This window comes from Chiroxiphia lanceolata, chromosome 11, assembly GCF_009829145.1.
Source record: "Chiroxiphia lanceolata isolate bChiLan1 chromosome 11, bChiLan1.pri, whole genome shotgun sequence".
NCBI lineage: Eukaryota > Metazoa > Chordata > Aves > Passeriformes > Pipridae > Chiroxiphia > Chiroxiphia lanceolata.
Genome location: NC_045647.1, coordinates 13,241,776 through 13,266,056, shown reverse-complemented (window position 1 = coordinate 13,266,056; position 24,281 = coordinate 13,241,776). Strand labels below are relative to the sequence as shown.

Sequence of the window (24,281 nt, the reverse complement as noted above, 5' to 3'; positions counted from 1 at the left end):
TAATCTCATCAAGAAAGGAATTTTAGGTGCAAATACGGTATTACTTACAGGAAGAAAAAGGGTTTTTAAACATTCATTGATTCAACTGATATAACACTGACATGGTATCATCTATCATATTTCACATTTAGACAGAACTGAAACATATGGCTTCCAGTATATTCTTTTATGAATTGGACTGTTGACAAAGAATAAGCTTTCCAGATATGCCATTGGCACTATACTACACTGAAATATTATTATATTAGATTCCCACATTCTAACATAACAATATCAATATGCTTCCTTGCTGTATGGAAAGTCCTTTATATATAAAGAAACAGAGTGTTTATAAATATCTAAACAGGAAATACAAAGTCCTACAGAATTGTTTCTGTAGGATGATTCAGAACACCAATATAAAGGATACCAGTAGAAAAGCTTTTAAAAACATATTTAGAGGAAAAGTGCTTTTAAGAAATTGCATTTTTTATATACAATTTCCCAGAAAGTTTTACTTTTTATTCATCAAAGGCGAGCTGGGTCATATTTTCTCATTGTTATTTTAATAGCAAATGAACAAGGCACTACAAATATACAACATGCAATGAATTACCAACTTTCCTCCTCCTGGTTACTTCCTTGTTATGAACATGTAGCAGCGTAAGAGGAAGTGCTATAGAGTGTATATTGCATCACTTTTGCAAAACTTATGTTTTACTTTAGGATGGGATTTTGCAAGACCTTAAAAGAAATTCACAGCACAAATACAACAGCTAAATTTAGCCAGATCTGTTCCCAATTTCCTTAGGCATTTTTCACAAACTCCCTTCAGAGCTTGCACAAACTAATTTTATAAAGAACATTCTTCTCTATCTCAAGAAAAGATGTATCAAAATACATTGCTTATGTCAACAGTGGCATTGTTTGAGTAGCATCCACTGCAGTTCAAGGAAGGGACAGGCCCTTCACACACCCCTGCTTTCTTAACATATTTACTATCAAGACTATGTTCTCATTCCAGATGTACTCAGAACTTACCATCCTATCAGCTATAAAATTTGGGGGTTTCTCCTTTAACAAAGTACAAGCATCAGCAGGTACAACAGATATTTAGAAATTACCAGAATCTCACATTCAAAATTTTTCAACTCTCTCATTTTTCCTAGAATGTATTTATCATTTCATCAATATTTTTAAGCCATAGCCCTCATCTCTCAACAAACATTCATTCAGTAGTGACAGACACGTTATTCCTCAACCATACGTGCATTTATGCCTCAGATTTCAGTGCACAGTAAGAATGACACAAACAGCCTCAGGGCATAGTAAATTCAATTATAGGCATGCATCTAAAATATAGCACAGAATACCCAAGGAAACTATTTCATTTCTTAATTCAGTTTTTACAAATGAATGTTCCTGTAACTACGTTATGAACATTTTTAAAAGTAAGGCAACCTCAAAATGATCACTTAATTTTTTTTTGATTTTAGACGGGTCACATACTGCGAATTTTTGCAGTAAGCTACTGCTTTCCTTTTGCCAGGCCTCCACAACACCTCAAAACGAAGCAGGAAAAATCCAGTCCTTGCACTGAAACCACCTTCAGAAATGACACAAGCCCTCAGCTGACATTCAGCTGCTGGCGAAACGCCGCCCTGGCCACGCTCCAGGGATACAGCCCCGTCAGCAGCTGGGAGCTCTGGGCTCTTCCTCACCACGCACAGAGCCTTGGCCAGCCTGGTGTCTCTCAGCCAGGAGAGGCACCAGCACAAGCAGCCAAGCGTGAACGTGCCCCAGCAGCACAGCAAAGTTGGCAGCTGAAAGGCGACAAAAGTTCAGGTGATAAAATTTCTCAGTGGTAGATGTGACCTCACCCCACAGAAACCAGTTGGGACCGTGGGATTAGACCCATCAAATACACAGCTCTTTCTCCACCTAATGAAACGGTCAAATGAACGCTCCAATATTAGCCTAATATGTTGGAAGAAGTCAGTTATGTATGTGTTAAGAAATAAATCAAACCGCATTAATATTTTGTAAAAAGAAAGTTAAATTAGTATGTGAAATATAAAGCTAAATTTGCAGAAACATTCCCTATTTCATGTTATAGAGGGAATTACTCCAGGGATTAATTTATGTTCACATTCACAACCCTTTTTCTAATACAGTCATTAAATTCTGTTTTATGAATCACTGTTCTCATCTGGGCTAAAGCAATTAAGTTCTCAAGACAGAACAGTAGGTGTGCTAGTGCTAATTAATATTCCCCTGAGGCCAGCCTAGGGTTTGCTTGTGTCTCCAGTACACCTGAGGTTGGCATTAATCAAGACAATTCCTTCTTGGCATCTCTCTGGAAGTACAAACCAGGCATTTAGGATCAAGTTTCTTTCATTAGCACGTGCCCCCTCCACTGGCTCTCCCCGCACTGCCGAGGCCAGATGTGGAGCTACATTCACCTGGAAGCAGCATTTCATGGAACAAACTGCAGAGCTTCCCATCTAATCCACATTAAAGAGTCAATACAACGTGGTTGTAGCAGTTTGAGTTGAACTCTTCAGGAATCTGACCACTGATCTGCCAAAAGACAGATTTGGTAAAATCTGATAATACAAGAAAGAAGTGGACTGTACACATGGGACAAACACCTCAGACTCAAGGAAAAATGCTGAGTTTGTACCAAATCCTTAAAGTAGTTCTGGCTGTTTCTGTGTGCCAGCTACATTTTTCCTCCCTTCTAATGCTTACTATCCCATTTCTCCACTGACCAAACACTAACAGTAGATTTAAAAAAATAAATAAAAGAGGACTTGTTTGAATAGTTTTTTATTTCAGCCTCTGCCATGAAGTAGGCCAAGAAATTTCTCTGTTGCAAACACTGGGATATAAAATTTACTCTCCCCCTAGTTTGTGTTTTTGTTTTGTGGTTTTTTATAAACAATATTTTGATTGCACTTCAGAAATATTTTTGGTTTTCAGTTATGCTATTGATGAATGTACTATCTATAAACAGACAATTTCTGTTTCTCCTGTTGTTTCACATTTTCTGTGTTAGTTTATTCTTATTGTATATAAAGCTCTATTCCTATATGCACAGTTAGAAAGTGTGCTAACAAAGAAAGAGTTTTAAATTCTTTTCTGTTAATTTAACAACCAGAAAATACTGAGGTGTTAAACTTTGTAAGTCTACAGATTTTACTTTAGTTCATTAACTCAAAGTTCCCTCAGAAAAATCATGCAAATTTTAAAAATCACTATTTAGCATTCTTACATAAAATTTGAAAATCTTTGATGTTTCAACTAAACGAGATCTTCCATCTCATAACCGTTCACAGAAAAAACGTGCACAAGGTGGGGGGAACCAAACAAAAAACCCCAAGCTACTCAGATTGCTGGTTTCCCCAATAAAGGAAGCAGGAGTCAGTCTTCAAAGTACTTTTGTGTGTCAGGATATTTTTAGTCTCACAAAGAAGGATGCTGGAATTGCCAAAGGCTGCCAACCGTCTAATGGAAGCAAAGAGCAGTATAGATATCTAAGAGTCAAAATAGTCAATGTAAGTCTGGATTTCAACAAACAGACTTCTGAAAAGTGATTCCATACTTCTGTGGTATTCTGAGAAGTGTCAGAAGACATATCTTATTATTTTGGTTCACTTCATTGCAAATAATATGTCACTCATTCTTTATTAGCATATTCATGTTTCAGGTTACAAAACATAGTGGCTCACCATGAATAGTAACAGAGGTGCTGTAAAGGCTGTGAAAAGGTATCCAATATGCTACACCAGCAGCTATTCCAGACATTTGTGCATTTATTTATTAATATTGATGGATTCTATTATCAAGAGGAAAGTTAGTTATGCTCAGGCATAACTAAAAAGTTAGTCAAACAAAAAAGCCTTTATCTGATTTGAAAGCATTGAAGTTAAACATTCCTTTCCTATCAGCATATTGAAAATTTCAACAGATGGTCCTGTTGTTGCCACCAGTTTTAAATTGTTGTGTTTCACTGTCTAAAGAAAATGCCATAAAGGGTAATGGTAGTTTCATTTGTGGAAAAAGTTTCCAGTATTACTTACTTCTTGAGCTTCTGTTAGAAACAAGTGGCCATAAATTGGTAATTCAACTAAATGTTTTAAATTATACCCATTCATGTGTTGACACTTCTCACTAAATATACTGTCCAGATTCCCAGACAACAACTTCCTGCAGCCAGGAAAACTGGATCAAATAGGTTTCCAGCAGCTGGGTCTTGAGCCTGATTGGAAAGAGAGGAATTGAACATATTTTGTAGCTGGGCACTGCTGAGCTACAAAAGCTCATAAGGAAACATTTCTGGCAAAAGGTACACTGCAGCTTTTATCCTAAAAGAGAAGGTTGTCTCTCCCCTCAAATTTTTGTCAGCTTTGAGTGTGTTAGGTCCTGAGGGTCCTATCATGCCTACATGGGAAGAGGAAAACAGTGCAAGACATCCTTTGTCACAGTTTATAATCACAGCCATATGGTAAAAATTCCCCCTACTACACAGGCAAGTCTGACCCATATCTGTCAGAGATTATACAGTGTAACAGCACATTCCATACTCATCCCTGAGAGAACAGGGGTACTTCTTATGTTGCTGTTAAGGACGCAAATATATGAACATATTATGAAAAGTTACAATTCTTTTATCGGGCTATTCATAATTACAGATGTTAAAAGGAAACAGGAGATATCTAGAAGTCATTACAGTGCAGCTTTGTCACTATGCAACCCAGAAGGCAAATTTCATGGGACCAGAAAGAACATAATAACAGAAACTAAAATTAATCTATTGCAGATGTATTCTGCTGACAATAGGAACTCCTGATCCCTTATCAGCTATTGATTATGCATTCTACACACAAGAAAAAAGAAATAGATAGAAAAGCATTGGGTGCCTAAAAAATAGAATACACCTACGAGTTACTGTGCTTACCTCAATTCCTTTGGAAATTTTGGCTTCTATCAAGTGTCCTAAAAGTAACCTGTCTTTATATTTTGCACTAAGATTTCATATGAAATATGAGGAAATATGAAGGTAGCTCGGGGGGGTTAATACTGCTTTTAATATATTTTACTCTTGAGCCATGTAAAAATCAGGCACAAGGTCTAAGTCAGAAAAAAATCCAGCCTAACTTGAGCGTGGTTCAAGTACCAAAATGCAAGTACAGATTTCATATTAATAATTACCAAGGAATTCAGGGTCCACTGTATCTGTGCTAGTGAACATTTGGAGGCTTAGGTAACTAAAAGTATAAATAAACACTGTTTTTTAGCACAGGCAATGCTCAACTAAAATAGCAGACTATAAACAGTATCCTCAAAGCAAAAAATCAGAGATAATGAAACATTTTCCAAAATGCATACCTTTGATAGAGCTAAACAGGGGGGATAGCATGGAACTGTTTGTCTGAACAGGAGCCTAAACATTAATATATATTTTTAGAGCATTAAATCCTTTTTTCACAGCTTCTTTACCTATTCTATGAAAAGGTAGGTCTGATAATGATCAAAGTCATTAAAAAACAAATTACTGATGCATCTCCCAGTTGTTAATTACTCCACCAGCTATGCATTATGCACTCCTAAATGCAAATTCTCTTAGCACTTCCGTTAACAGGCATTTTAATAAATATATTTCTGTCGCATTCAATTCTTGCAAGGTAGTTCACCTTTTAACTGCAATTTCCCTTTCAGGTCTGGGTTCCTCTTAGCTGAGGATGAGAAACTTCTTGACCCCAAGTTCTGAAGGGAGAGCAATCTACTCGTTCAACATCAAGGAGGTTTTTTTAATCAAAATTAAAAATGAACAAAAATCCACATAAGCTTTTGAGGTTGCAGCAAAATTAATGTAGTCTCCCTGTGCTCCTTGAAGAAAAGGGATAGCCCACAACTCAGAGTAAATCTACAACTGTTCTAAGATAACCTGGCTAATTAGATTTAAGTAACAACTTGGATAAGTGGCAGACACAGCTTATCAAGCACTGTATCCATCAATATGTCCATAGGCTGGACAGAGGACTAAAAGAAGGTCAAATGCCATCTAGGTTGAAACTAATACTTAGCCTATAGCTCTGATGCCAAATAGGAATATTACCTATGAAGTACAGCTATTTAATAGCCAGACTTGCACACCTATTCCAAACTGAGCCTGTGATTCTGATTAGTGTCATTTCTCAACAGAATCTTTTCCCCCATGTGCAACCCTGAGAACTGGTTGGGCTCTTTGGCTCATAATCTGTTTTTCCCCTAGCAGATGGCATCAGTGCTCACCACCTTTACTTAATTTTATTACTGGATCAGAATTACCATTAGAGATCATTTTCAAAAAAAATTACAAATTGATTGAGGTCACTGCCAAGTGCACAGAATTAGGAACTAGAACAGACACCAAAGAAAGGGGGCCTGAAAGTGAATCTTTTCACAGCTTCACTTTGAAGGCACTGATTTACTCAACAGAATGATTCCATATCATCAGTTATAACTGAAAAAAAAAAGACAAATTAAATGAACAGTTAGGAATTAGATACACCAAAAAGAAAGTACTTCTTGAACTGCTTTAGGCACACTGTTCTTATGTCCTATGGATATGAAACCTCCAGGTTTATATTTCAGTAATCATGGACTATAAAAAGTTAAATTTTGAACTTTTAAATTCAGGGTAATATTAGCAAAAGATAAATGGGACAGTTTATTTAATAAAATTTATAGTAGTCTTAAAGGTCAGATTTGGCTTCAGTTTTTCTAATATTTAATCATGAAATCCCTTAGAGCACAGCAAGAAACCATGCAACTAAAATAGTGAGAATCAAAATCTGAGCTGATGGAAAGCTGATGTCGTATTTCACACTACAAAAATCAAAGCCTCAGTCACTAAAGTATAAAAATACTTTTCTGTGACTGATGAAGGCAAATTAAGTGACTTGATTGCAGAGATCCATATTCAAAAACAATGCAGGAATGAAATTCATATGCTTAGAAGCCATGAAACCTTTGCCAACAGGGTTTCTAAACAAAGATTTACACTAGATCCAAGAGGCTAAAACCAAAAAGCAGCATATTTCTCCAGTGAGTATTTCCAGATGCCCACACATCACAGAGCACAAACTTCTTTAGCTACTGCATAGGGGGTTTTTTTGCTTCTGAAATGAAGGTACCACAACTGTCTTCTCAGAAATACAGATACTTCTAGAAAAACATTTGTTTCTTAAACACTTAGTACAGCACAGCTAAATTATTTTAAAGATTCTGTACAAAGAATACTCCACTTTCAATAGGAAACATTACTAAGGCCTTTTAAGTTTGCTGTGTCATTCAGTTTTGTCCAGCTTAAAGGAAAATGTAAACTAAAATAGAATAGCACTACCAAAACCTGTAAGACTCTGTTCAGACTCTTATCTCATTGCTTAGATACTAGATAGTTAGATAGAAAGAACAGACTGCTGAAGCAAAAGGATCCACAAGAAAAACAGCAGAAAATGCAAAGACATTAAAAGAAAAAGATATTCCATCTCAGTACCATATAGACAGATCAGCAGAGTTACTTCATATACAAGGCTTATCAATTTGAAATGCAAAGTTTAACAGTGTGGTTGTGGGTAGGCAGAATTTAAAAATACCACTACTGCAAATGTGCACAGGCACAGTTATTCTTTGTCATAGCATTTATCATAAACTGCCCTGTTTTCCTTGAGATTCTTATATGGCAACTTGGTAACTGGGACTGTGACCTGCAGAAGTGTGTACAGTTACCTCCCCTGGCACACTATGAAAAGTGATACTAGAATTGCAGTTTACATGTAAACTGTCAAAGCCACTGCTGTGTTCTCCCGAATTCCTACCTGTCTTCCTTCCTTTGTTTTACACATGTTCATGGAAGCATAAGTAAATATTTCAGTATAATTTCTTGATATGCAAAAGAGCCTAACAGCTTATTTGAAATAAAGCTTCATCCAAATTTGGTATCACAGGAAATGTCCTTTCTGAAATAACCTGGAGTTGTAATTTACCCAGTGTTTTACCCACAGAGCAGCAGGAGTTGTGACACACATTGGTCTAAATTGTGTGACACGTATTCTGGCTAACATTTAACAGAAAAGCAAAAAAAAGTGACTTTCTAAACAACCTATTAGTTGTTAACCATCCTAAATGATGAAGTTCTCTTTTTTGTATGGTCTGCACTGTTTTTAGGTATCTAACAGTTGCAAATGTATTGATCTGAAGTTCATTGCTTGCCTCTGCAGGTGACAAGAATATCCACCTTCTCTATTCCCCTATAATACCTGTAGGAAATGCAAGATTCGTGCCCAAAGACAGAACCACTTCATAATCTAAAAAGGAAACTAATACTTCACTGGTTTTGTTTGGAGTTTCTTGCTTCACATCTAAAGCATAAAGTTTCATAGTTTCAGAATCATTTTGTAACAGAAAAGTTCATCTGGTGCATACTGTTTAGAGTCTTAAATGACTACACTTCTTAGAACTCTAAACAAAGAAAGGAACATTTCAAGCCACGACTATTTTATATAACAATTATTTTCTTTCGGACTGTTGGCAGGGTGTTGCCTTTTTTTATTGGCTTTAATTACTAGTGGTTTAGCTTTTCCAGAATTTCCCCAACCATAGCTGCAGATTTTAAGTTTTTTCATCCAAAAAAGTGAAGCCCGATTTCAGCATTTAAGTAATTTGTACACACCTGAAAATTCATGCTATAAGCAGCAAGTTAAGCAACTTGCACAGATATCTATTTTCTCACATTCATTTATTAGAGAAGGTAAATTTACTCTATCTCAGAAGAAGGACTTGCTGCAGATCATCAAGAAAGGGATGTTCCTCTTCCCTGAACTGTGAAGAAAGCAGCATGAACCCTTTTCATTTAGACAAGAGCCTGCCAATGGGGGGAAAAAAAGTACCACCTTTAAATTTGAACATTTCCCCAACTGTTATGTTCATTATAATGGATTAGCAGTTATGACAAAGTCCTCCATTACGTCCACAATCATGTTCCCAAATGACTGCTTGTTTCACTTAAACTGAAACACTCATGGAGCACAGTAATATGGGAAAAGGGAAGGGCAAATATGTGGGGAACTGGAAAAGCATTAATGAAGAGTAAACGTAGTTATCCTTTTGAACCTGGGCAAAGGAGGTGAGCAGCCACCTCTGGAGTGCAGAATTACTACCTCAAGACACTGCAGACTTTAAATTTAGGAGTCAAAGAAAATGCATAGTCAAAGCTGAACAGCACAACAGAAAGAGAGCAGGATAGTACTGAATGCGTGAGATGTGTAAATGGTACAAATAAGGAGTTCATACAAATTGACTCACTCTTCTTGATCACACATAATCCTGCCAGTAGCCTTTTGTAAGCTGAATTAAAAACAAAAACAGCAGCAAGCCCCTTATGTGTTTTCCAGAATTTTCTACCATCTGGCAAAAATGAATTAATCAATAAAATGAAAGGAAATTCATAACGAAATAGATTTATGATGGGTTTTGCATTAAAAACTGGGTTTTTTCTGCACATAGATGATTACTAAGTCTAGAAAAAAAATGTATGAGGAAGAAATAAGCCTTCAAAGCTGAAAGAATTAAATTTGTTGTAAACACTATTAAATGAGGATTTAAAAAACAAACATATATTCCCATAGTAGTAGGGACACATTGATCTTAATTAAGTCACTAAAAAAACCCCCATCTTTCAGATTATATAAAGATAGAATTAAAAACCAAATATATTTATGGGCATTCAAAAATAAGGTGCCCAGAGCAAACACCAAAGACTATATCAGAGCTAAAATGCAGTAATGACCTCCCAAAGAGAACATAATTCAATGGCAAATGTTGCTGTTCATGGCAGTCACAATATCACAAGTATTCAAAATTTTCTCATGAAGCAAGTGTGCAAGTGCAAAATACCCAAAGTACTCTAAATATTAATTTAATAGTAATGCATGTCTGAAACAAAGACAGCAGTATAGTACAGATATTCAAGATTGCTTTCCAGAAATTTCTGCAGTTCCAAAGGCAGTGAGGTCTCACCAGCAGAGGCTCAACAGCCCAACCTGAGCTGCTGCTGCCAGAATTTGAGATCCAGCTCCATCTCCTGTGCTTCACCTCTCTCCCTGCTTTACACCAGCACAGGAGGAGATGTGAGCAGCCAGGGAAGTGATCCAGCTGGAAAATTAATCCATGGGGGAAAAAAAGAAAACACCTCAAGTATTTTGTCCCTAATGTAACACGTTATGCTGGGATAGGAATTCTAATGAAAACTTGGGGAGAGTAACAGAAGTATGTGAGCAACTGCTGGCTGGCACAAAAATAAAGTGACCCTCAGTGACCCCTCCCACTAAGATCCAAAGTCCTGCAGAAAAAGAATGAGATGGCAAAGGTCAGAAGACATTAAACCATTAAAGCACAAACTTTCAGGCTGGGAGATTAAAACAGTGGGGAAATACAGGCACAACTCACAGGGAGGAGAATTTGACATAAATTAAATCCAAAAAAGCTCCCTAAAAAAAGCTCTAAAGGGTAAATCACCGATTCTTAATTGACGTCCAAAAGGGAAAAGAATGCCCTATTGAGAGTAAACCTTCATCAAAATGTAAAGATAGAAATTCCACACACAGTGGGACATTTCAAAAGGGCATATGTGCAATACTGAGTTTCAGAAATTTTCAATTATCTAACACCTACAATAGAACTGGAAAAGTAACCCCGAAATAATCCAACCAGCTAGATAAGAATACCATTCTCCAGTACTGGCAGATAAATTTGGGGGGTTAGGAGGGGAAAGAGGGAGAAGGGGGAAAGGCATACAAAATAATAAAAGTTGGGACCAATTTGATGTAAGGCAAAGTGGTCTTCCTATTTCCAAACTACTTCTCTGCTGTTTTGAGGGAGGGGTTAATTGAGATGTGTTAAAATATCTGAAGTACTAATAAAGCAACATTGTTAATAAATATGGCACCAGGTTTTTAATATATTTTACCCCCAAGTTATTTCAAAAACTTAATTCAAGGATATCAAATAAAGAGTAGGTTCTACCTCACTTATTTGGAAACAACTCAAGCAGACACTTCTGGGAAATGAACACCTAGCAAAATTTTGGAACCATAGGCTTTCAAATACAGTTTCCAACTGGATCAAGCTACCAATTTCTTCTGAGACCACTCCGACATGGAAAAAAAAAAAGAAACTTTCTAGTTGAAAAAAGTATGAAAAATATATTCCTAAAGATAATTTTGTTTATTTGTAGATTTGCATAACCTGCCTTCTGCTATTTGATTTAGTCATCGAGGCACCACTTCCCTACACAGTGAAGCACTGCTTGATACAAGACCTGAATTCTGAAAAGGATGATGTCCTACCCACTGAACACAGAATCACTGCGTGCCTTCAATTCATCTTTTATGGTTACACCTATATACTTCTTTAAGAAAACAAGCTCTTCTCTAAAAAGGTTGCTTTTTAGGAAATCATTTTTCCTGCCCTTTGCCCGCCTGGCACTGCTTGTTAGTTGTGCAGTCCTGGAGTCCAGATAACACAGTTCTACTCAGCTGGAAGAGCCCATCACAAATATTCTTGTCTAATTGCTCCAATTCTCATTCTGACAGTTCTCCCTCTTCAGGGGATGAACTGCATGAACAGGATGAAGAATGACTGGTTTTGCTTTCTTAAGCAACTTTTGTGTTTTCTACTCTATAGTTTGCTCCTTCCTTCCTTCCTTTCCTCACTGCACTAGGGAATCTGAAGACAAAAATATCTCTCAAGTGGAAGGAAGGTACTAGATCATTCATACACAGTTATGCAATTATGCAGCTCATTCATTTCCATATTTCAGCCAAACTAAGAATATATGAGTTATATGTTATAAATAGAATAAACATACTAAAATAACAATATAAAATTAAAACAAATAAATTTTATCCCCAAGAGGGTGATGTGAAAAGCAGTGGGTTTTATCCAATTACTACAAATTATGCCCAATCTGATTTGCTAGCAAAATTTACACCAGAATACAACCCAATATCCTTCTGAACACAAATTTTTTTAGGAAGAACTTCAGACTTCCAGAATACTGTAGTGTCATTCCAGTGTAATTGTATTTTGTATACTGGAATTTTCATGGCAGTATTAACCATCAGAAAAAGAAAAGGATTTTGGGTTCATTTTAGGTTTTTTTACAATATATATCAAAATAAATAAGACAATATAACGTGTACCTAGATGTATTTATGTTAACATCAAACTCAGTATAAACTGAAATACATAGGTAACACATACTGCATAGTCCAGAGAGTTGTGCTGACAAGTAGGTACATTTTCAGAGTCCTATGGGAAAAAATAAAATTTTAGCTGTCAAATAAAGGGCAATTGGGAATTTTGATTTCTCCCAAGATACAGCTTAGTTTCTGTCATGTAGAGAAGAAATTTAATACGGTCACTGAATGCAAAACATTCTTACTATCCCAACCTATGTTTATTTTTTTATGTATATATATGTTCATAATTACATATACACATCAACAGACCAGCTTTTATTACAGACCTGCTGATTGCAAACAATGGTTTTTCAGGTTTGGATTGAAACATTGTATTAATGCTTTGGTATAAGAAGATTCAAATATAACCCAGTAGTTCACCTCCACCTTCTAGTGTATCCAGCAGGAATACTATACCATGATATTTAGGCATTTCTTCACTGAATTAATTAAGAGCATTACCAGTTAACCAGGTACCTGGAGTTAATACCACACAGAAGACAAAGTTCACTTTAACAGGACTATTCTTTTAGACTTTATACCTACAAATTGAAAGAGCCTTACAACATCATTTAACACACACTTTAAATCAAAATATATAGCAAGGATCTAATTTCAAAGCACAACTCCTGCCTCTGTGATTTTTTTTAATTCAAATGCAGGTTTTGTAGTGAGACTTGTACTCTGTACCATTAATGCTGTAGTAAATTAAATGGAAAATTAAGTATGTTCAAAATGCAGACCTTGCTTTAGGGCTTGCTGCTCCTCTGGAGCTGCATCCCAACATGTGTGATGCTTTTTCTCCAGTTTCTGCTGACCTTTGCTTTTCTTCTACTTAAATGTCATGTGCTAGAGACCCCACACTCTCATTCAATTATAGATGGAACTGGAATACAGATTACCTTACAAGACCTCAGTGCTCTCCAAGTCTCTAGCACTGAAATATTTAGACTGATTTGCCTCAGGATTTTCCTTTTGGCAAAAACCTCATTTATTCCTTTCCCTTCAGGGTACAAAGAGAGCTTCACATGAAATCTACTGCCTTCTTTTAACATGTGTTTTGTTAGCTTTTTATTTCATCTTCCAGCACCAGGAGTAAGAGCAATAACTATATTGTGGCAGATGCTTAAGGAAATCCAAAAAGAAAATATGATTTCCCCACCCCACAGGCCAAATATTCTGAAATGACTAAATTCAACAGATTTATTTGCTCCTGCCACAGGCAATCCAATTTGAACCAAAGTTATCCTCTATAAAATATACCAAGGGCTCCTGAATGCTAGTTTCTTTACTAAGTCAACTGACACATATTCCAGCAATAAACTCAAGAAGCAAATAACATCTTCTGACTGACAGCTTTTACAACTGTCACCAGGAAAATGCACAGTTCCACAGCAGGGAATGCCAGACACCTTGAACAGAGCAAGTGACAGGTGAAGTCAAAATCTGACCCTGCATGACATTAACTAAGCACAACTCCCTGACCCACAAAAATTCAGAAGAAACCTGTTGGTCACTGATTCCATTTAAGTCACCACCATAACACTGCCCTTATCCTGACACAACAATCTGAAATGCATCTTAGGGATTCAGAAACGCAACAGAAAAGAGAAAGGTTAGGAAGCATCATGCAAGTTTATCTCTAAATTTTATATATATATATATATAAAATAAATAAACATAATGCTTTACAGCACAGCCAAAAGGGTTGTGTTTTTCAGAAATAGCCTAGAGGATGGAGCTCCCTATTGCAGGCTAATGGAATATGGCATTATCGACTGCCTGGTAGAGAATTTGAGGACAACTCCCAGAAAACACAAGATGAAAGGACTGGATGGAAGCAAAATGTCTAAAATTTTACTATTAAAGTCTAAAAATGTAAAATGAGAAAGGAATGACTCATTTTTTTCAGTACTTCCTCCCCTTTCTCTCCTCACTTTAGATGATGGAAAATTCTGAAGAGTCATTTCCAGCATTTTTTTTTCAGATTAACTGAAGAACCTCAAGGTTTAAAGGCAGGGAGGAAACCAGTTTACAGAAGCTAACAGAGAAATATATTTTTAAAAAACACCACAAAAACTGCAGGCTCCATCACCAAGGAGAACGTTTGATCTATTATCTATGATACTTATGAGAAACTCTATTATTCATGAGATTAAATGTTTAGTTACCTTCTTCAGGAGACTTTATTTATGCTTTGTAAGCCTTGCTTTCAAAACAAATTTCTTCATTGTCAAACAGTTTTACTATTTACGTGATGTATCCAATACCACCCAAACAAAACTCCAAAAGGTTGATGTACAATATGATTACCTCTCTCCCCATTTCCTCTATGTCATTCTGACAGCATTAAATCCCTTACTAGGATGTCTGCTCTGGACTGATCCCTAATTTAAGGCAGGAGGCAGTAAAAAGCAGCAGCTGCCATACTTGAGGTGTGACTTCTTGGTATGTACTAAAGGAACACCTTTTTAAAGGATAACTTAAAGCTAGTTTTATCCCAACTAATTTCCTGCCTGATCTACATGTTTTTGAAGTGGTCATCTCTGAGACCCTGTCAGAATCCCAACTTCTGTGCAAAGGGTTTTACCCACACAGCAACACAACCATCACTGCTGAACAGCAGAACGGTGCTCAGAGCACATCAGACTGGGGAACACAGAACATGGCAAGGGAAATTTAACAAACAGGACAAAGTTACCAAATTCAGCTGAAGTATCAACTAATAAACCTATAGCCTGTCAGAAAACTGCCCATGTAATACTTCAGTTTGAAGTTATTTGCAGCAAATGATCACCACCATTACAGGACAAACAATCCCCAGCAGAAACAGTTTTTGCAGTGTTTCAGGGATGTGCCATCAAACATTAGCTAAGGATGTGAATATGTTCAAAGCTGATGAGATCACAGTTCCGAGTCCCAGGGTATTACACAGTTCTAATCACCTTTTATTGCACTGCTGTTTCTGCTACAGAGTCAATCCACCTTTTCTCAAAATATGACTGGTCTTGTTTATGCTTCTTCATAAACAACACTCACTGCCACTCATTATTTGACACTCATTCTAAGACTTCAAGATGCAAATGAAATTTCATGGTAGCACTTGGGCACTGACATAACTGAGAATGACCTACATCCTGCATTTAAAATTAAGTATTCTGCAATATTCAACAACTTTTCGTTTCCAACATGGTGAATAAAGTACCTTTCGTTTTAAATACAATAACAGTGTTCCTTCAGCTGACAGTTACACCAGTGCATCCTAGAGACTACAATTCATGCCCTTTATCTTTTTCAAATACTGAAAAAACGAACATAAAATCTATGTTTACTTTCCTCAGATCTCTTTATATCTCAAAAATTTAGAAAATAATATAAATTACTATTACTATCCTTTCCAAATTACCATTAACCTGCAATATAGTTTTCATACAGCTTAAACTATTAGTTTCTACTATGTAATGTATGTATGTGCATTACTATCTAAACCAGAACACCAGCAAAAAGATTCAGTCAAGATTAAAAAAGTACTTGAACGCTTACAGGGACATATTCCTATTATTCTTTTTCTAGCTCAGTACTTACCAAGCTTCTTCAGATATAAAAATACCACAAAAAAAAAAAAAAAAGGTTAAAACTAACTACACTGACCCTTAAACACCTCTGGGTTATTACTTCCTCAAAATTTCCGTGGTTATCTACAGTATTATGTCCACCCCCTTATCCCTCTGTTCCCCATCACAGAGCTGGGAGCCTTTCCTCACCCTCAGGAGCAGCAGCACAAAAGGCCACACACCCCCTTCTTTGGCTCAGTCACTCCTCACCAACTCTGTACCATCATTCCTCAGCACAACATTCCTACTATTTCAGCCTCTTTCCATTTCATACAAACACACTTACTTCCAGTATATGTTAAAAAAAAAACTCTACTGATTTCATTGTACTTTCATATTCAGATAATGAATATTTGATCTATCCAATGTGGTTAAAAGATTAAGCACGTTTTTTACATTTAAAAAATAAAGAAGAAATATTTTGCACTTACCGAAATTGCCATCAATGAACATGAATTTAAATGAAGAAAACAGTGAAAACATCCAAAACAAAGTTAAAATTGACAAGTATGCATGCAGATCAAGACAAATATTAAAAAAAAAAAGATGAAGAAAGCAGGAAACAACAGTACAGTGAAAAACAGAAAATAAGGTGAATAGATGTGCTGAGCCTACTGGCTTTACAGAACCACTCTAAAATACCTTAAAAGAGACTTTCATTGGTTGCAAATTCTATATGAAAACTTTCAGTTGAAAGTCTTTAAATTTATTATTTATTTCTTGAAAAGAGACATATTTACTAAAATAAAAAAGCCAATTTTTAATATTTTTTATTATTCTTAGGAGGTATGTTATCACATTAATAACTGTAAAACGTGAGCAGAACATTTCCATCCCTCAGATTAGTAGCTTTACCTTCTGTGTATAACCTTTACTCCATTAATGTTCACAACGAGCTTCACAATTTGTGGTGTTTCACACCCTTGCACAATGAGACAGGCTGAAAGGTGTTTATACCCAAAAAACTCTGACCATATCTGGTATTTAGGAACAGTAGGAGGCCACCTTTCCAACCAGTAATCAAGTGCATACTTTGACAGATATTAAGGAAGAAAACACCTATCTGAGAACTCACACTAAATACCCAATTGTTGGCAACTCCCTGCATATTCCACTAGGATGAAACCCTAGGAATTTCAGTGGGCATAAACAAAATATCTCAAAATAAGATTTTGGGGTTTTTTAATCATGTATACTTTAGCATAATCAAGGCTTTACTAGGAAAACAGTTTAATTAGTCAAAGAAGGGAAACATCATCTCAGAATATTTCTTAGCACACTTTCTTTTACTATTCTATTTAGATACTTGTCATTAATCCAAGTGAAAACGAAGAGCACATGAAATAACATCGAGCAGCTACTCACAGTTCTGGATTCATGAATTCACATTCCCTTATCTACTGATTATTTTATCAGTTCTATTCTCTTAATTGCAGCATCTGAACTACTCATATCCTACAGATAGATAAAAATTATTTCAAAAAACGATTTTGTATTCAAAACTCTCAGAGGAACTGCTCACTATCCTTTTTATCCTTCCTCTTCATCTCATTAATGGGAAGTAAATTCCTGCAGTATCAAGGCAGGAACTAAACTTTAAAAGAAGATCAAAATTTATAATATGTTTTCAAAGAACACATTAATTTCATTAAAATTACCTGGTTTTCTGTAAGGAAAAAAAAATAGCATCAAGCTCACCACTTATTTCCAACATATAACCATACCAAGAATGAAAAAAGAGCCACTATTAATTGCATGCAGTGGTCTATTTTGTATTAATTATGTAGAATTAAATGATGACATCTTTAAGTAGGTAAAAAGGGCTTTATTTTGTGCAACTGAGTTTAGTGTTTTTTTTAAAAAATACCACAGTAAATCTAATTCAGCTTCTGCAATGTCAAAACAGCAGCATATCAACCACTAAATGTGAATATGTTGTCTTCAATCCAGCTCATCCAAACCCATAAATTAGTTCTCCCTCCTTTTTTGACAGACAGGCAACAATCCTGGAAAACAATCCTGCTGAACAACGTGACCTCCCAGCGCTTTCCACCTCAGAGCCTTCTGCTCCCCATTGAAATTTTGTACACTAACTTTTCTATATGATACATTCAAGCCACATTAGAGAGAATAACTATCTAACTGGGGGGAAAAAAAAAAATGCAAAATCTCTGATTGAGACACTGCAAATGGATGATTCCAAGATGAAGAATCACTTTAAATACTGAAAAACATGTAAGGTACTTTCTGCCCCTTTGTATATCAATCCATATATAGATTAATACTAATTGTGCTGTGAGAAAATAGGTCACAAAGAATAAGAAGAACAGAGAGACAACTAAGTTTGGGTTGTAAAATCAAACAATAGTTACTCAAAGCATACACTTTCAGAAGCAAAATAAGCTTCAAAAGAAAATCAGGAATGCCCAAGTTACTGTCCATAAACTTCTTCGTGGGTCTCTCTTTGCTTCCAAAAGGTTCAGTTTTTATTGATTTCCATGTTGAAACACATCCTATTATTTGAAACCATTTCACCTGTTTGCCAAATTTATTTCCATTTATGATCCTGTTTTCCAGCCTTCCCAGCTTGACATTATCTGGATGCGTAATACACATCCATCATTCAGAGCACATGACAGATCCCTACCAGATCCTACCAGGCATCCTTCCAATTTCACCATGAATCAGTGATAATTACACTTTGACACAAGCTTCCAATCAGATAGGTCTCCCTGTAACAGCAATTATAATAGCTCACTAATGAATATCTCCTGAAACAACAGAAAAAGTTTTTCTAACATCAGTATGTTACTATTGTTTTTTCCCTTATGCATAAGGTGTGTTTTTCTGTCATGCAAGAAAATCAGTCTTGTTTGACATTATTTTTGACAAATCCATTTTGGGTGTTAGTCTTTTTTTTTATTTATTTTTCCCCTATATTTAGAAGTAGCTAATGATTTTTTTAAAATAAAATAATTAATACAGTTTACGAACAATTTTCTTGGGGGTTTACAAGATTTTTACAGAAACCACAAGAAAAATATCAAACTTATAATTCACTTATTATCCTCTCATAGAACTTTTTTTTTGGCAGGCAGATAGATTTGCCCTTCTCCAATCTCCTGGAAGTTCCCAAAATTTGCTATAAGACTAAAGGCCCCAATCAGTGTCAATTCCATCAAGCACAGCCAATGTGAAAACAGTTTTTAGTGTTCCAGTTTTCAGGGAAAAACCTCCATTCTTAAGAAAGTTTTATAAGCCAGTAATCCTCAGACCCACAAGACAAATCAATCACTTTTAGTATATGTGTGATAGAGTACATCACTTCCCTTTTTTTGTGTTTAAAACTATAGTTTTTTGATAATTTAAATATTAGTTGTTTGAAAGAATCGACAGCCATGTGGATAAGTAAGACTGACAAAGCAGCTGACACAGCCCTCTCGGGCTTCCTAAGCCATCCCTTCAGAAAGGCTCCTCTCCAAATGCTTACAAGAAAAAGTAAGCAGCAATTAGATAAGAGGATAGGTCCTTTTAAACATAAATATTTTATTACAAGAGAGGAAATAGCAGAAACACACAGTCAACTCATAAAACCAAGAGAAGGTCCCTGTGGAGTTTTGCTGGAACCTGTGGCTGGGCTTTGTGCTGACTGACACATTCTGAGTAACCCAAAGAACAGGGTGAACAGTAAGATGACTAATTTTCCTCATGACATTAGATTATTCAGGGCAGGAGAGACAAAAGCCAAATGCAAAGAAGGATTTTATAAGGCTGAGCAAATAGTCAAAGGTTGGCAGATGAAATTCAGGGAGATAAAAGTTAAACGCGAGTGAAAATAATCCTACCTTTATGCATAACAAGCTGGGATCTAAACTGATGACAACCAGTGGTGAGATTCTTCAGCTATACTAAATGTTTCCTTTAAAATACTAGCTCAGTACTCAGTAGGAGTAAATAAATAAATAAATAAGTCCTTCAAAACTAGAAAGGACAGTTTAAGTGTTGTGAGTTTTTGAGAGAGACATACAGAATAAAAGGGCAAATGCTACAACATCAACACATAACTCATCTTACACCTGTATTATCAAAAACATAAGCTATTCTGGTCTCCTCACCTCAAAAAAGCCTCATATAATAGGTCTGAAAAACAATGTCACCGTTTCACAAAAGGAACTATTATATATGCTAAGATTCCCCCATCTGGAAAAGAGATGAGGGAGGGATGTGATGATGGTTCCCTGTGAAATCATTAAGTGGCACTGAGACTGGCACAAAACATCAATTATTTAATTCTTCCTCCTGTACAAGGAAAAGCAAATCGTAGCAAAAGCAGCTAAAATCTAGTGCAAAACCAAATGAAAAGCAGTTTCAGACCAGGTCCGAAAGTACCTGGCTTAATTCAAAGTCCATTGAGAGTTATTAAGCACAAAAACTCTAGTTGAATCATAAAAAGTACTAGTGGGGATATCACTATTCTGTGAACCTTGGGACATTGTTAGCAATGGAATACTGGGCTATAAGGACGCATATTAAATATGCACATAAGGTAAAATAGATTCTTTTTGTCAGGTTTCCAGTTACAAGAAAATAAGAGTATTTGTCAGTAAGATATAATCTTCTGATAAACGAATTAATGAATAGGAGAACTCCTAACAGACTTACTAATTTACTTTCCCCTCAAGATGAGGAAAAACAGTTTTTAGGAAAAAAAGAAAAAAGGCATAACCACTTTGGCAGATGACAAAATCTCTAAATACCAGCTTCAGATTCCAAATGCCAATATAAGATATTAATGTGACATTTCCATAAGAAAGGTTACCAGAACAGAGTGTATTAGAATATTCCTCCTACTGAGGTGACACTATCACAATTATAATATCTAGCCAATAATGCTTTTGAATAGCACAATCTCCAAACACCTTTTTGATAATTTTGGTTCTAGCAGCATCCTTGTGCACCTACTATAAATAAATACTCAGTAACTATTACTGTCAGCCCAGATACAAAAGTTATAGCAGAAAGTAATAAGTTAATTCACTGTACTGAATTCTGACTGGGACCCAGTTTCCCACTGATGTAACTGGTAACAGTTGTTAGTTCTGTCGAGATTTGGGTTCATGACATGCCTAAAAGGTGGAAAGTTTGCTGAGAAGCACTAATGATCACAAACTTGGAAGTAAATTCAAAATTTCACTTGTTGCTGCCTGCCAGCAAAGAAGTTTAGATTTGGAATCTGGAAGTGAGAGAAACACAGGATTGTGTTTTTGTCTGGAGAAAGTTAACAGATGGTCTCAAAAGGAGCAGTTTTAAAATGAGACCAGCAGCCAAAAAGTGTGTAGAGACAGGAATACGAGAATTTTTTTTATCTATTATGTGCCACTGGTTTGTATTGCTTTGTGATATAGCATAGATTCTCAAACCTTAGCCTTATAGACTGATCCATCCAGATTAAAACACTTAGCTTCAGAAAAATAATGTTATGTTGTGAATAGAAATAATTTGAATACATAGAAAAGGAGCACCTTGTAAATAAGACACAGGTCTCTGAAATGTTACTGAAAACACAACTTCATTCTGTAGTGCAAAAATACAGAAAGTTGCATATGGGTATTTACCTTCTTTTAACCTTAAAACTGTTAAATCCCTGTGCAGTTCATACAAAATATGCCTCTGGATGCTTATTTATACTTTTGCAAAGTGGCTCATTTACCTCTTCAGAAAAAGGTTGCCAAGTATATTTAGGCTGTTGTTGAAAAAAAAAAAAACAAAAAAAACAAACAATGAAAAAAAAGCACAGAGAAAGTGTCAAAAATAAGAGAAAGGTCATTCTCTCCAGCTAAACTGTAAAAGAATGCTGCATGGGGAAATTATAACCTGCATTTGGATTCTTATTAGTGTGCTTTCCTACTGTTTAGCAGCCAGAAGCAGCCAGATCAAGACATACAATTCTTATGGCAAACGCCAAACTTGTTCCAGCACAGGGTAAAGAACCAAAGCAAAACATCAAGTGCTTAGTTGTAAACCAACAGAAAGAAACTTTCATAATTACTTACCTGATTTTCTTCATGGGAAACTCTCATTTGTTCTTTAAGAACTGACATTCTGGCTGCTTCTTCTTTCCTCAACACTCTTTCTTTCTTTAGCTCAGGACTCCAGAAAGTTTTGATGCTATTCATAGAGGATCCCAGCTTGCTGTCCTTAATGTCCAGTTCTTTTCTGAGAAGATCATTCTCCCTCTGCAGATCCTTAAGCTGAGCCTGCAGGTCTAACACGGCACTATCTCTCACCTGCCTCAGCATAGAAGGAACCTGATGGTGGTGGTGGTGTGAGGATGTGGTCAGACCCCCGTGCTGATCCGTGTAAGAAAGGACGTCCGTGTGCGAAAGTCCAGCCGACGCAATATTGGGGCTGCTCCCCATCGCTGTGACTCGACCCCCGTACACAGCTCGATTTGTAGCCCTTCCAAGAGTCATTGTGCCCTTTGGGAAAGTAGTAGAAGCTACACCTTCATGGTCACTCAGGTACATTGGTCCAGATGTTGCATAGGCTGCATTAAGGGACTGGATGTTCTCCATCGACAACGTCTTCCCTGTTCCTCCTCCTCCCCCGCTGCTTGTTCTCCTGTGACCCAGGCGGGGGGACCTGGGCAAACGGGGAGACCTGGAGGGGCTTCCTTCCAAGTTGCTGATTGTTCTTGCACTTCCATACATTTTTCTTCTACTTTGAGGTACTGTTTAGTAAGAAATTAGTAATGCTAAAGTTGAATATTAAACTTATAATTCCAGCTAGAAATATTGGCAGTTTCACTGCATTCTTCCAGTAGGCAAAAATCTCTTTTTCCTCCAAAGACAGACCTGGGAATTAAAAAAAAAAAAACCATTCATATAAAATTAAGTTTTCATCTCAGAAAATAAGTTTGCAAGTAATCGCCACATGTCATACAATAAGGTAACTCACTCCCTAGAGTGATAACTTCAAAAATAAAATCTACTATATGTTTAGGGTTTAGGGTGACTAGTTAAAAATGCATTTTCAAATTAACTTCAGTTGGAAGAAAACTGTTCATTTCTTTCTTGCTAGAAAATTTTGAGTTAGTTTAACAAAATTTTGAGTTACTTTCTGTTGCCATGAACAACATGGGTCCAAAAACATGCCTTAGCTGATGTATTAATGGACTTAAATGACTGACCATGTGAAGTTTATACAAAGGAAAAAAGATAGCTATTGCTGACATTAAGAACTATCCAAAGAATTAAGATATTACATTTTCAAAAGACAGTATAAAAGCAGAAATTCAGCAGTTTTGTGCATTCTCTGATAATATTAAACAGAAGAAGGAAATAAGCAGAGATTTTAGTTTCTGTTTGGATTAACAAACAGGCCTTAGGATAGGAAAAAAGATGAAGGAAACTGTTTCTAATAGTTCAGCTGCAACCAGTAAAAACATATTTTTAGTAAGAAAAATTAACAATAAAACTACGCTAATTTGAGAGAATATTTCCTTACAAACAATTAGAATGTATTATGACACAGTATTATTTGTTTAATGAAGTACTAACGTGCCAGTATTTGTTGTTAATAAGCTTCTCAGGAAAAGCTTCCATGACAATAATCTAGGTTTTCATTTAGAAAAGGAGTGCTTGTGAAATACAATTTGCTTTCTTTTTTTTCTTCCCATTACCTTGATAGAACTAGCCTTGTAATTTATTTAACCAAACAACACACAGATGTGGACCAACGCTGTGGACCAATTTTAAAATTCTTCAATACTATTATTATACATTTAGCAAGTTTTGAGTAAGTTTATTAACTTTTCAAAGCATAAAAATAAGCATACAATAGGACTTTGGGATTAGGCAGGTCTCTTGATTATTTTTTTTGATAAATACAACCATTTCAATAAATTTATGGTATTAAATTGGTGGGATTAGGCAGGTCTCTTGATTATTTTTTTTGATAAATACAACCATTTCAATAAATTTATGGTATTAAATTGGTGGTCATCAACCAGATCTAGCACCATTTATTTCAAAGGTGTCTACAGAAAGAACAGAAGTTGGAATTCAGAAAAATCCAGTAATTTTTAACCATTCCCTCAAGGTATCCTCATTATGATAGATACATTATTCCCAGTGTTTTAAAACATCTGTTCTACATCTGCTGTGAGAAGTGTTGAAGCAGGGGCAGGCAGCAGGATAATTAATTGGCATATTTATTAATAAGCTCTAGTCTATTAAATCCTCACCAACAATATGAGTATAAAACATCACGGACACTAATGATGTCAGCAAACAAGAAGCACGTTGAGTTCTCCACTGACCCCTCATTATCCCAGGACTTACATGAGCTCTAAGAATTGCTTGGTATATGCTGTGTTTTCATCAAGTTTAAGAGCCAGCAC

General features: G+C 36.0%; 1 protein-coding gene across 9 annotated transcripts in view; it reads right to left on the bottom strand.

Annotated features, from left to right (window-relative positions):
- ERC2 (ELKS/RAB6-interacting/CAST family member 2) overlaps nucleotides 1-24,281 on the bottom strand; it is a 430,377-nt gene that overhangs the window by 393,634 nt on the left and 12,462 nt on the right. For all 9 annotated transcript variants that reach the window (XR_004359172.1, XR_004359173.1, XR_004359174.1 and 6 more), the window contains exon 2: nucleotides 21,934-22,734. Coding sequence is in view for 1 of the 9 variants with exons in the window: in XM_032699590.1 (XP_032555481.1) it covers nucleotides 21,934-22,590 (657 nt within the window). In the remaining 8 variants the exon portion in view is untranslated. The remainder of the gene's footprint in view (nucleotides 1-21,933; nucleotides 22,735-24,281) is intronic.